At 53.3% G+C, this 13,819-nt stretch overlaps 2 protein-coding genes across 2 annotated transcripts; one reads left to right on the top strand and one right to left on the bottom strand.

The window, feature by feature from the left end:
* Nucleotides 1-1,701: 1,701 nt before the first annotated feature.
* Nucleotides 1,702-4,779, bottom strand: EAH_00037600 (hypothetical protein, conserved; the record flags this gene model as incomplete). Its single annotated transcript, XM_013392021.1, has 1 exon — nt 1,702-4,779. One exon carries the CDS (start codon nt 4,777-4,779, stop codon nt 1,702-1,704), a length of 3,078 nt encoding a protein of 1,025 aa, XP_013247475.1.
* A 632-nt stretch (nt 4,780-5,411) lies between these two features.
* Nucleotides 5,412-11,516, top strand: EAH_00037610 (hypothetical protein, conserved; the record flags this gene model as incomplete). The annotated part of the gene is made up of 5 exons (XM_013392022.1): nt 5,412-5,419; nt 5,972-8,024; nt 8,236-8,357; nt 8,624-8,689; nt 8,900-11,516. 5 exons carry the CDS (start codon nt 5,412-5,414, stop codon nt 11,514-11,516), a joined length of 4,866 nt encoding a protein of 1,621 aa, XP_013247476.1.
* Nucleotides 11,517-13,819: the final 2,303 nt, after the last annotated feature.

Raw genomic sequence — 13,819 nt, forward strand, 5'->3', positions numbered from 1 at the left:
TCTCTCCCTGTCTCTCTATCTATTTGTTTGTCTCTCTCTGTCTCTGTCTTTGTCTCTCTCTCTATCTCTTTGTTTGTCTCTCTCTGTCTTTGTCGGTCTCTTTGCTTTGTCTCTCTCTCTCTCTCTCTGTCTATCTCTTTGCTCGTGTCTCTCTGTCTTCGTCTCTCTATCTATTTGTTGGTCTCTGTCTCTGTCTTTGTCTGTCTGTCTATCTATCTCTTTGTTTGTCTCTCTCTGTCTCTGTCTCTCTATCTACTTGTTCGTCTCTCTGTCTCTCTCTATATATTTGTTTGTCTCTCTCTCTCTCTCTGTCTGTGTCTCTCTGTCTCTTTCTTTGTTTGTCTCTCTCTGTCTCTGTCTCTCTGTCTATTTGTTTGTCTGTCTCTGTCTCTGTCTCTCTTTCTATCTTTTTGTTTGTCTCTCTGTCTGTCTCTGTCTCTCTGTCTATCTCTTTGTTTGTCTGTCTCTGTCTTTGTCTCTCTATCTATCTATTTGTTTCTCTCTCTGTCTGTGTCTGTCTATGTCTTTCTTTGTTTGTCTGTCTCTGTCTTTGTCTGTCTATCTATCTATTTGTTCGTCTCTCTCTCTCTCTGTCTTTGTCTCTCTGTCTATCTCTTTGTTTGTCTGTCTCTGTCTCTGTCTCTCTGTCTATCTATTTGTTTGTCTCTCTCTCTCTGTCTCTGTCTCTCTGTCTATCTCTCTATCTATTTGTTTGTCTGTCTCTGTCTTTGTCTCTCTGTCTCTTTGCTTTGTCTCTCCTTTTGTTTGTCTCTGTCTCTGTCTCTCTATCTCTGTTTGTTTGTCTCTTTTTGTTTACTTTTCTTTGTTTGTGTCTTTGTCTCTACTTAATTAATTAATTAATTAAAGCTATTTATTTATTTATTTATTTACTTATTTATTTATTTATTTATTTATTTATTTATTTATTTTATTTATTTTATTTATTTTGCCTCCTCTCTCTTTATATCACCGCGAGCCGCCTTAAAACAACAAAAGTTGTAGCCAGCACACATACAGCTAGCTATCTAACCGTGTAGCTAGCTAGCTAGCTAGCTAGCCAGCTAGACATATACACTCAACTAGCTATATAGCTACACAGACAACCACCTAGCTAGCTAGCTAGCTAGCTAGCCAAGGAAACAACGCCAGGCAGCTAGCCACGCAAGCAGCAACCAGCTAGCCAGTGTTAGCTAGCTAGCCACCATACATCCAGCACGGAGAGTCAGCCAGCCATACAGAAAACCAGACGCCCGCAGACCGCACAGACAACCAGCTAACTAGCTAGCTAGCTAGCTAGCTAGCCACATACAGAGACAAGCAGCGAGCCTCAAAGACAACCAGCTAGCTAAATAAGGAAGCAGCTGGCTGCTGCACAGACGCACAGCCACCCCCAAATAAAGGAACAGCTAGCTACACAAATAAACAGCTAGCTACACATATAAACAGCTAGTCATACAAGCTCAGGGCTAGCTAGCTATGCTCAGCTGGAGAGCAAAGCAGCAAGTGCTGCCTCACAAACCAGCAACAAAAACAAACAAGCAAGCAGCACTTTAATTACCTCTGCTGCTTCTTGTGCTGCTGCTGCTGCTGCTGGTGCTGCTGTTGCTTGACTAGAAGGCTCGGCAGAAGAGCTGCTGCTACGACTAAAAGGCTGCAGCATTAATGTATCTGCTGCTGCTGGTGCTGCTGCTGCTTTTAGTGCTACTTCTGCTGCTGCTGGTGCTGCTGCTCTTCTTCGTACCCGCTAGCAACACCTGATCTGCCTTGCAGGATTTGTTCTTGCTGCTGCTGCTGCTGCTGCTGTTCACCTTCCTGTTGCTGCCTACTGTAAAGCACTCCTTTATAACTTCTCTGGCCTTGCTGCAGCAGCGACTGCATAGAGAAAGCAGAAACAAGCGCTCTGTTGCTGCTGCTGCTGCTGCTGCTGCTGCGGAGTGCCAGCGCAGCATCAGATTGCGGCTGTGTTTCGTTTTCCCCCTGCTGCTGTTGCTGCTGCAGTTGCTGCTGCTGCTGCTGCTGCTGCTGTTCAAGCTGCAGCAGCAGCGGCAGCAGCTCTTCTGCATCTACAAGTCTATGAGGAGATAGCGATGCTACACCTAAAGCAATTAATATATCGATTGGCAGCAGCAGCACACCACTATACCCTATTTGCTTCTGCTGCTGCTGCAGCATCAGGCAGCTGTCTGTACACCCCAGCATGCAGAAGCCTCCGACTTCACTGTAATTATATAGCTTTGCTGCTGTAACATCTCCTACAGCCACAGATATACACGCCTGCTGCAGCAGCTGCAGCACTTGCTGCTGCTGCTGTTCATCTTCCTCCTCTTCATCTGACTCGTCTGCTTCCTCCCACGAGCTGCTGCTGCTGCTGCTGCTCTTCTGCTCTTCTGCTGCTGCTGCTGCTGCTAGACGCTGTCTTATGAGCCGCAGCAGCTGACGGTGTAGCAGCAACGAGGCATACGTTTGCTGCCCTACAAGCAGCAGCGAGAGCTGAGAACCAGCAGCAATACCTGCTTGTTTTGCTTTTGCTGCTGCTGCTGCTGCTGCTGCTAGCTTTGCTGATGCAGCAAACTGACGCCCGAGAAGTGCAGACACACGAGGACCTTCATCCAGCAGCAGATCTGCGCAACAGCTGCCGCTGCTGCAGCAGGAGCAGCTGCTACCGTTGCCATCCCTGCTGCTGCTGCTGCTGCTGTTTCTGCTGCTGCTGCTGCTGCTGCTGCTGCTCGAAAAGATGCTGGTTATGCTTGCTTCAGCTGTGTCTGATGAGGCAAACAAGCACATGCATCCCTCTGGCTGCTGCCGCTGCTGCTGCTGCTTCTGCAGCAGCAGCAGTAGCTGCTGCTGCAGCAACATGTCTATAGAAAAGATGCTGCAGCTGCTGCCATGCCGCAGCAGCAGCCGCTGCAGCAGCGGCGATGGGGGTGTTTCTTCAATTGTCTCTGCAAGCGTCCTGTGCTGCTGCTGCAGCTGAGTGCATGCGCACTTGCTGTTCTTTTCGCCCTGTTGCTGCAGCTGCTGCAGCTGCTGCAGTTGCTGCTGCTGCTGCTGCTGCTCTTCTTTCCCGCTGGTTGGGCCGATATAAACGAGTAAGACTTGAGCACCTAATTGCTGCGGCAAGGTAGAGGGCTCAGGTAGCTTGAGCTTTCCTTGCTGCTGCTGCTGCTGCTGCTGCTGCTGCTGCAGCACTGGTGCTAGGCCTACAGCCCCATCATCTGGTCTTCTATAGACACGAAATAATATGCGGCAGCAGACGCGGAGAAACTGCTGCGCTTGAATGCTCACTAGCTGCCCCTTGAATCCTACTTTTGCTGCTGCTGCTGCTGTTGCTGCAGTTGCTGCTGCTGCTGTTGCTGCTGTTGCTGCTGCTGGCAGCTCGCAGGGCCTCAGGAAACAAATCTGAGATGAACGCATCCCTGGAAGTTTAAACAACTCTGCATATTGCTGCTGTGCTGCATCAGACAGCAGCAACGGCAGCTGCTGCTCTTCTTGCTGCTGCTGCTGCTGCTGCACCTGGCGCTGCTGCAGCAGCAAGCATGCAGTAGTTTGCTCCGCACACGCCTCACCGCAGCGGCCTCCAATGAGAGTGTCTGCTGCTGTTGGAGATTCTGCTGCTGTTGCTGCTGTTGGCGCTGCAGCAGCAACAGCTGCTGCTGCTGCTGCGAGTTCTCCTGTTGCAGAAGCAGCAGCAGCAGCAGCAAAATCTGAAGCCGGCAGCAGCATACAAGGGGACAGAGCAACGTACAGCCCCGTGTCTTTCCAAGTGCATGCGCAGCTACCAGCAGCAGCAGCAGCAGCAGCAGCAGCAGCAGCAGCAGCGGCAGCAGCAGGAGTGGTGCTGCCAGTAGGGGAGAGAGAGCGTGCTGGTGTGGTGCTGATGCTGGAAGCAGCAGTTGCTGCTGCAGCATCTGCTGCATCACCAAGCAGCTGCAGCAGATGCCGCAGCAAACACCCTAAGCTATGCTGCACTGGGGAGTCTAAAAACAACACTAGAGCTGTCTTTGCTGCTGCTGTTGCTGCTGCTGCAGCTGCTATTCTTCCTCCACCTGCTGCTGCTGTTGCTGATGCTCCTGCTGCATCACTCGAAGCAGCAGCAGGTGCAGCAGCAGCAGCAGCAGCAGCAAAGTACTTCTTTGCTATTGCTGCTGCACAATGAGAGACGCTGAAGAAAGCTCTTGGAGAGGTAAAAAGAAGAGGTCGGGGAACAGCAGCAGCAGGCTGGCAGCAGCAGCAGGAAGCAGCAGCAGACAGCAGCAAATCAGGTGAAAGCGTAGCAGCACCACTCAAATCGCTGCAGCAATAACCAGACGGACGCTCCGAAACGAAATAGATAAAGGGGGGATCCAACTGCTGCTGCTGCTGCTGCTGTTGCTGTTGCTGCTGCTGTTGCTGCTGTTGCTGCTGCTGGAGATGTGTCGCTCCTGCTGTATCGGGCCGTTTGCTGCCGGCGTCAACATGTGCTTCTGCAGCTTGCTGCTGCTGCTGTTGCTGCTGCTGCTGCTGCTGCTGCTTCTGCTGCTGCTGCTGAGTCCACTTGTTTCTGAAGGCCACAAGAAAGTCTGCAGCTTCTCCAAGATTATCCTGCGGCAGCAGCAAAGCAACGCGCCTCCATTGCTGCTGCTGCTGCAGCAGCGCTGCTGTTGCTTCTGCTGCTGCAGCAGATAGCAGTGCCGGGGGCCCCTCACATATACCCTGAGGGCAGCAGACGCAGCTGCTGCCGCTGGTGCTGCTGCAAATTGAACAAGGGGCAATGCGAGGGGGTGCTGCTGCTCCCAGCATCTTTGCTGCTGCTGCTGCTACTGCTGCTGCTGCTGCTGCTGCTACTGCTGCTACTTGTTGCTGCTTGTTGCTGCTTGTTTCTGCTTGTTGCTGCCTGTTGCTGCTGTTCTCGCCCTCTATGCTGCCTTTTTGCTGCTAAAAGGCTCTGCTAACAATGTGATGCTGCTGCTGCAGCACACGACGGGCCCAGAGGCTCAGCAGCAGCAGCAGCAGCAGCAGCAGTAGCAGCAGCAGCAGTAGTAGAGGCAGGAAAAGAAATGGATGGATAAGACAAAGCCTCAGAAATATATTTCAATAAACCCAATACTGTCTGGAGTAGTATAACAGCAGCAGCAGCTGCTGCTGCTGCTGCTGCTGCTGTTCCTTGTCGAGTGATCTGCAGCAGCAGCAGCAGCGGCTGCTACTCGTGCAGCAGCTGCTGCAGATCCACTGAGGAAGACAATGTCTTCTAACTTGAAGCGTTTTAAATATACACAGCAGCAGCAGCAGCAACAGCAGCAGCAATCATAAAGTACGTGTGTGTCTCGTTTGGGGGGGCCCACCCGAGGCCCTGCTGCTGCTGCGCTGCTGCTGCTGCTGCTGCTGCTGCAGCTGCAGCTGCTGTGATGACTGCACCACTAACAGAGGCTGATATGCTGGTGTAGGATTGTCGGCAGCAGCAGCAGCAGCAAAACCAGCAAACACTACTTCAGCAGCAGCAGCAGCAGCAGCAGCAGCAGCAGCAGCAGCAAGAGTATGGCGGGCAATCGACACTGCAGCAGCAGCAGGAGAGGAAATCTCCGTCATAGTCCCATATACTCTAGCCTTGATTGACGCTGCTGTTCAGCTGCTGCTGCTGCTGCTGCTGCTGCTGTTGCTAGTTTTGCACTCAGCCAGAGGAGTATCGCCTGCTGCTGCAGCAGCTGCTGATGCACCTGTTGTTGCTGCTGCTGCTGCTGCAGCTCACTTGTCATAAATTAGCACATACGAAACTGCAGCAGCAGCAGCAGCCGTATCAGTAGTAGCAGCAGCAACAGCAGCAGGCAACAGCGACAGCAGCAGTTGCTGCAGCTGTTGTTGTCTTTGCTGCTGCTGCTGCTGCTGCTGCTGCTGCTGCTGCTTACCTGAGCTCCATGACTTTGCTGCGTCTTCTGGGGTGTACATCCACTTCATCTGTCTTCTCTTTTTATCTGCAGTGCTGCTACAGAGGCAGATACCTCCATTCCGCAGCAGCAGCAGCAGCAGCAGCAGCAACAGGACCAGCAGCAGCAGGGGCAACAGCAGAGGGGGTAGGGGCAGCAACAGAGACGGCTGCAGCAGAATCAGTAGCAGCAGCAGCAGCAACAGCAGCAGCAAGAAGACAACAATTTTGTAGCAAATCCATTCATAACCTACAAGCCTTTATTCCAGTGTGCAGCAGCGGCAGCAGCAGCAGCAGCAACAGCAACAGCAGCAGCAACAGCAGTAGCAGAAAAGCCTTCTGCACCTGCAGCAGCAAGGCCACGGATGTTGGAAGCACAGACAACAGCAGCAGAACGAGAGCAGCAACAACGGCAGCAGCAGCAACAACAACAACAATACGAGCAGAAACAAGAGCAGCAGGAGCAACAGCAGCAACAGCAGCAGCAACAACCGCAGCAGCAGCAGCAACAACAACACGACTCTATCCATTCATAGGCTTCCGAAGAGACCCTGCAGGCTTCTTGCAGCGGGAGGGCCTGCTGCAGCAGCTGCTCCCACAAGCAGCAGCAGCAGCAGAAGCAGCAGCAGAAGCAGAAGCAACTGCTGCGGAAGATGCGCGCCAGAAAGTAGTAGCAGCAGCAACAGCAGCAGCAGCAGCAGCAGCAGCAGCAGCAGGCGTTGTTGCTGATGAAGGGAAGCAAGTTGCTGCTGCTGTAGGCAGCGCCCTAGGGCACTTTAAGGCATTTGCTGCAGCAGCAGCAGCAGCAACAGCAGCAGCAGAAGACGCATTGCAGCAGATTGTCACAGACGTCCCTGCACCCCTCACCACACAGCAGCAGCAGCAGCAGCGGCAGCGACAGCAGCAACAGCAGCAAGGCAACAGCGTCCATTGGGAGATACGTGCGTTGCAAGCATTGCAGCGGCAACAGCAGCTGCGGCAGGTGTCTGTACACCCGGAGCTGACAGCAGCAGCACTGGAAGCAGCAGCAGCAGCAGCAGCAGCAGCAGTTCACATCACCGTTGATATTGTCGGCCCCTTTGCATATTACTGCAGGCCTTCGCCTCTCGCTCCTGAATGCCTGCTGCTGTGCCGCAGACCTCTGCTGCAGCAGCAGCAGCAGCAGCAACAACAACAGCAACAGCAGCAACAGCAGCAAGTGGAGACGCTGCTGGATCTGCTGCAGCAGCAGCGCGGAGATGCGGTCGGATCGCTGCAGCAACACGAAGCTGCTGCTTTGCTGCTGGAGCAGGAGGACCAAATACTTGACCTGGGAGCATACATGCTGAGTAGACAGCAGCAGCAGCAGCAGCAGCAGCAGAAGAGGGCTGCTATTCCTGTGCTGCGCAGCATACGGGTTTGTGGAGAAGCAGCACAAATTGTAGGGGCCTCCGTTGACCCTGAAGGAACTGATAAGCCTCTGCTGCTGCTGCGCATCAGCAGCAAACATTGCAACACCACCAGCAGCAGTAGCAGCAGCAGCAGCAGCAGGGTGACACACCTGCTGTCGCCGTGGGAGTGGTTGCCTGCTGCTGCGGAAATAGAGAATATTTCTGGCTTTGAGTTCCATGCAGCAGCAGCAGCAGCAGCAGACACAACAACAGCAGCAACAGCAACAGAAGCAGCAACAAGTGCAGCAAGACCCACACCTGAAGCAGCACCAGCAGCAACGAGAGCAGCAGCAGCAGCAACAACAGCAGCAGCTATAATCCCAGATATGTGCGCCCGATCAGGCACTGATAGCGCATACAGCGACTCCTCCGCTGCTGCTGCTGCTGCTGCTGCTGCTGCTGCTGCGCAGCCATTTGCGCTGTTTGCTGCTGCTATTGACAGCAAAACGCTAAGAGCCAAGGAAATCTTCCGCTTCGATTTCACATCTACTCAGCTTCCTGCTGCTGCTGCGGCTGCTGCTGCTGCTGCTGCGCCTTCAAGAGCGGCGCCACAAGCATCAACAACTGCAGAAGCAGCAGCAACAGCAGCAGCAGCAAACCAGACACTTGAAATTTATACTGCTGCAGGGAAGACAACGCGACTCAGTTGGAGGTTCCCCTTTGTGCTGACGGCGCAGCAGCAGCTACTACCAGCTGTACGTTTTGCTGCTGCTGCTGTTGCTGTTGTTGTTGCTGGTGCTGCTGTTGCTGTTGCTGATGCTGGTGCTGCTGCTGCTGCGTGTGCTGCTGTTGTTTCGCCGCTGCTCGGACATTCTATGCTGAAGTTTCTTTCGCTGCGTGTGACTGCTGCTGCTGCTGCTGCTCTTGCTGCTGCTGCTGCTGCTGCTGCTGCTGCTGCTGCTGCAGGTGACTAGGAGAGCTGCTGCAGCAGAGCCATATCTGCATTATGATGTGGGGTTGAGTAAAGACGGAGAGTATTTCTTTTTTACTGCAACAAACAGGACCTGCACATACACCTGGGCACTCCGGTGTGTCTTGCTGCTGCTGCTGCTGCTGCTGTTGCTGCTGCTGCTGCCGCTGCTGTTGGTGCTGCTGTTGCTGCTGCTGGTCCTGCTGCTGGTGCTGGTTAAGTGGTTGAAAGCAGATGCCACTGTTTGCTGCTGCTGCTGCAGAAGCAGCAGCAGCAGCAACCTGCTTACTGATGGAGGTATACGGGCTGCTGGTGCTGCTGCATTTGTCGCTGCACATGCATTGTTTGCTTTTGCTGCTGCTGCTGCTTCTGCTGCTGCTGCAGGAGCGACAACCCGTACGGCACTCCGCAGCTCCTGTATGAAGGCGTCTCTCACTTCTTCGATTCTGTGTACGCAAACCCTAAACCCTAAACCCTAAACCCTAAACCCTAAACCCTAAGGTAACCAAACACTCGCTACTAGTTTTCCTAAACCCTAAACCCTAAGATGATATAAAATTGTAAACACCATCGGAGTTGAAGTCCGCCGTCTGTTTGAAGGCAGCCAGGGTTTAGGGTTTAGGGTTTAGGGTTTAGGGTTTGGGGTGTGTTGCGGCATAGGGCTTCGTTTGTGTATTTCTTTATTTGTAATCCCTCGGGTGGCTTCAGCTGCTACGCATTGCCTCAGCAAACATTTGACGCTGCTCTTTCTGCTGCTGCTGCAGTAGCAGCAGCAGCAGCAACATCAGGACAGCAGCAGCTGCTGCAGCAAAGACGTCTTCTGCCTGTAGACGCAACGGGATGTTCCCAGCAGCAGCAGCAGCAGCAACAACAACAACAGCAGACGCAACCTGTGTCGGGGCCGTGTAAGCAGGGGCAGCAGCTGCCGCAGCAGCTGCAGCAGCAGCTGCAGCAGCAGTTGCAGCAGCAGCCGCAGCAGCAGCTGCAGCAGCAGCTGCCTTTGTTGCTGCTGCACAAAGCTGAGGGGTTGCGGGTTCGGGATGCAGATTTTACTTCCCACGGCATTGCGGTGTATGCACAGCGACCTGCAGCACGTAACGTTATCCTAGTAATCAAACCACCTACAGCAGCTGCAGCAGCAGCAGCAACAGCAGCAGCAGCAGCAGCAGCAGACGTGGGGACAGGGGGGATGGGGCTTCGGGAGGCGCGTCTTCTCCAGCAGCAGCAGCTGCAGCAGCAGCTGCTGCTGCAGCAGAACAAGCCACTAATTTCAGCATCTGCTATTGCAGCAGCTGATGCTGCTGCTGAAGCTACTGCAGCAGCACCACCACCTGCTGCTGAAGTATGTTTGCCTTTAGGAGGTGTGGGGCGGCTGTCTGCAGGAGCAAACCCGTGCTGCAGTGCAGCAGCAGTGAAGTTGCTGCTGCAGACTCCGTTTCACCCTGCGGTGTCTATACACCTGCATCTTCCGTCTCTTCGTTTGTCGCAGCAGCAGCAGCAGCAGGTAGCTGTGCTCCAGCCGCAGCTGCTGCAGCGGGTGCAGCGGCTTGCTGCTGCTTGCAACACAGGACAGCAACAGCAGCAGAGCAGCAGCAGGAGAAGCAGCAACAGTAGCATCAGCAGGATAGGGGGGTGGCTTAGAGGAGGGCGCCCCCACCGGCAGCTGCAGCAGATGCTGCAGCAACTGCAGCAGCAGCAGCAGCAACAGCAGCAGCAATGGGCAGCAGATGGGTTTGCTGCTAAGTTTGCTGTTGAAGTTCTTCTCGTACCATCGTTAGACACACAAATATTAATTCCCATAACTCTTATACTCCCTAAGTGCTTAGCAGGCTGCTTCCAGCAGCAGCAGCAGCAGCTGCAGCAGCAGCAGCTGCTGCTGCACCAGCAACAACAGCAGCAGCCGCAGCAGCAGATGGTGCTGCTCAACGACAGGCGACTTGCTTCAGGCGTTCTCTCATGCAGCAGCAGCAGCAACAACAAGAGCAGCAGCAGCAACAGCTGGTGCCTCAGCAGCAGCAACAGCAGCAGCAGCAGCAACAGTGTGCTGAATCTTCATGAAGGTTCTCCTTTGCTGCTGCCGTCTCCCTGGTTGCTGGGTGCTGCAGCAGCAGGAGGTTTTCGTTTGCTGCTGCACATTTATGGAGTGTACAAGGAGCCCCTTGCTGCTGCTTTTGATTCTGCTGCTGCTTTGCTGCTGCAGCAGGGGTGGGCTCTGGGGTATATACACTGCAGAGGAGGAGGCGAAGTGTGGGGTGAGGAGACAGGAGACGGCAAGGGCTTGAGGAAGCAGCAAACAGCAGCAGATGCTGCTGCTGCTGTTGCTGCCTTGTATGCACTCGGATACAGCAGCCCCAGCAACACTGCTGTTGCAGCAGCATCAGCTGGTGCTGTTGCTGCTGCTGCGCTGCTCCTCGCCAGCAATCCTGCTGCAGATCTCTTCTACACCAATTGCATAGCCAGCCAATTGCAGCAGCAGCAGCAGCAGCAGCAGCAGCAACAGCAGCAACAGCAACAGCACCAGCAACAGCAACAGCACCAGCAACAGCAACAGCAACAGCAGCAACAGCACCAGCAACAGCAACAGCAACCGCACCAGCACCAACAGCAGCAGCAGCAGCAGCAGCAGCAGCAGCAGCAGCAGTTTGGAGAGCCTTTGGTTCGCTGTTTGCTGCTTGACCGTCCTTTTGTCGATGTCTTCTCTGCAATGGAAGACCCCTTAATGCCTCTGACACAACTAGAGGGAGATGAGTGGGGCTGCATGCATGCGCCTAGCAGCAGCAGCAGCAGCAGCAGCAGCAGCAGTGTGGCAGCAGCAGCAGCAGCAGCAGCAGAAGCAGCGGGAAGTGCACAAGAGATTGATCCGTGGGGTGTATGGGGAGATCTTGCGGAGGCTGAAGCTGCTGCTGCTTGCAGCAACATCACTGCCTATTGCTGCTACGAGCAGCTGCTGTCGCTGCTGCAGCAGCAACAACAGCAGCAACTGCAGCAGCAACAGCAGCAGCAGCAGCAGCAGATGACAGCAGACACTGTGCTGCCCTATTCTTTTCCTTCCGTGCTGCTAACAGCGACCCTCACAGACACCAGGACGCCCCCATGGCATGCAGCAAAGCTAGCAGCTCTGCTGCTGCTGCTGCAGCAGAAGCAGCAGCAGCAGCAGCAGGGTGTTTATTTGCGGTGTCTGCTTAGCGGTCAAGGGCACTACGGCGAGTTAGAGCAGCAGCAGGAAATGAAAGCAGCAGCAGAATTTGTTTGTTTTCTGCTTTGTCATATCTCCTAAACAATATTTGCTTTCACCTTTAATAAACCCTAAACCCTAAACCCTGTTGTTAGCTTATCTGAACTGGTAGAGAGCTGCTTGAGGACAGGGCTGCAGCAGCATAGCAGCAGCAGCAGCAGACGCAGCAGGAGCAGGAGCACAGTAGCTAAAGCGGCAGCTGCTGCTGCTGCAGCACAGTGCGCATGCATGCATTAAGGCGGGGCCCTTGGGGCTTTCTAACCTCTGTCGATACAGCAGCAAACCTTGTTGCAGCAGCAGCAAACCTTGTTGCAGCAGCAGCAAACCTTGCTGCAGCAGAGCTGCAGTCTCTCCTTTTGCAGCAGCAGCACCACCACCAATAGCAGCAGCAGCAACAGCAGTAAAGGCAGCAGCAGCAACAACAGCAGCCACAGCAGTATCCCTAACAGCATCAGCAACAGCAGGGGCCGCAGCAACAGCAGCAGAAACTGCAGGGCAGCAGCAACAGCAGCCACGGGTCTCACCACACACTCTCAACACAACGACAGCTAGCTCCAGCTAGCTGGGGTGTATCTGCAGCTAGCTGGGGTGTATCTGTAGCTAGCTGAGGTGCATATGCAGCTAGCTGGGGCTAGCGGCACAACAGAGACACCGCAGCCCACAAGTGGGTGTAGCTAGCTAGCTATATATGGCTAGCTGGCTAGCTAGCCAGCCTAAAACCCTAAACCCCAAAACCCTAAACCCTGAAACCCTAAACCCCAAAACCCTAAACCCTGAAACCCTAAACCCTGAAGCATACATAGCTATATATATAGCTATGTATAGCTATATATAGTTATATATAGCTATATTATATAGCTATATTATATAACTATATATATTTATATATACATCTATATATTTATACGTATATATATGTTATATGCATACAGATACATAGCTATATATAGCTATATATAGCTATATATAGCTATATATAGCTCTATAGCTAGCCAGCTAGCTATATAGCTAGCTAGCACGAGGGCTAGGCGCTTTACTTCCTTAGAGGGAGGCGAAGAGGGCCGCGGGGCTCTTGAAACCCTAAACCCTAAACCCTAAACCCTAAACCCTAAAACTCTAAACCCTCAGCCGCTTCTGGTGTCTATGCAGCTGGGGAGTGTATATGCATCAAATTTCTTTTTAGTTTTTATTAATAAAACAAAAAAATAATAAAAACAAATAATTTGCAGCAAACAGCAGCAGCAGCAGCAGCACCTTACGTAGCACGAAAGGGGAACCCCAGCAGCACTGCCTACCGGTGCTGCTGCTGCTGCTGCTGCTGCTGTTGCTGCTGTTGCTGCAGCAGCAGCAGCAGTAGCAGCAATAAAAGCAACACACAAAGCATGAACAAGCCATTACAAAGTAGAAACAATTAAAAAGATATACCCCAAAGGCAGCAAACAGCAGACAGCTGCTGCTATCGACGGCCCCGCACTGCAGCAGCAAACCCTAAACCCTAAACCCTAAACCCTAAACCCTAAACCCTAAACACTTGTAATATTTGTCTGCAATATAGACCCCAAAACAAACAAGACGAGAATAAGACTGAAATAACCAATTATTTGCAGTAAGAACGCAATAAGAGCACAGCAGCAACAGCAGCAGCAGCAGCAGCAGCAGCAGCAGCAGCAGCAAGACCTTGCTGCTGCTGCTGCTGCTGCTGCTGCTGCTGCTGCTTGGAAAGCCTGGGGGGCATCTAGAAGGCAGGTGAAGTGAATCTGTTTTTGTTTAAGAAAAAAAACTCTAAAAGGAAGAGGCAGTTTATTTGCTGCTGCAGGGGGGGGAAGGGATCCGATCCAGGCCCGCTGCTGCTGCTGCTGCTGCTGCTGCTGCTGCTGCTGCTGCTGCTGCTCCTGCTGCTGCTCCCGCTGCAGCAGCGGCTCCTTCGAGCAGCAGCAGCAGCACAGTTTGTTCTTTGCTGAGGGTTTGCTGCTGCCGGCAACAGCTAAATTTGCTGCGCTGCAGCAGCAACAACGGCCTCTCTTCGTTTCCGTGGAAGGGCATAACCCAAGCTGCTGCTGCTGCTGCTGCTGCTGCTGCTGCACAAGGGGCAAGAGCAGCAGCAGCACGAGCAGCTCCAGCAGCAGCTCTTCGTGTAGGAGTGCCTTCCGTTGTTACGGGTGTTGTCTCTATAAAAGGAGAAGATTCATATATCTCTTAATGGGGAGCAGCAGCAGCTGCAGCAGCAGCAACAAGGCCAGCAGCAAGGCCAGCAGCAGCACCGGCAGCAGCTGCTGCAGCAGCAGCAGCAGCAGCACCGGCAGCTGCTGCAGCAGACCTAATCTTGAAACGCCTCTTATATAAAA

Source organism: Eimeria acervulina, genomic scaffold (assembly GCF_000499425.1).
Source record: "Eimeria acervulina Houghton genomic scaffold, Eah_scaff417, whole genome shotgun sequence".
Classification (NCBI taxonomy): domain Eukaryota; phylum Apicomplexa; class Conoidasida; order Eucoccidiorida; family Eimeriidae; genus Eimeria; species Eimeria acervulina.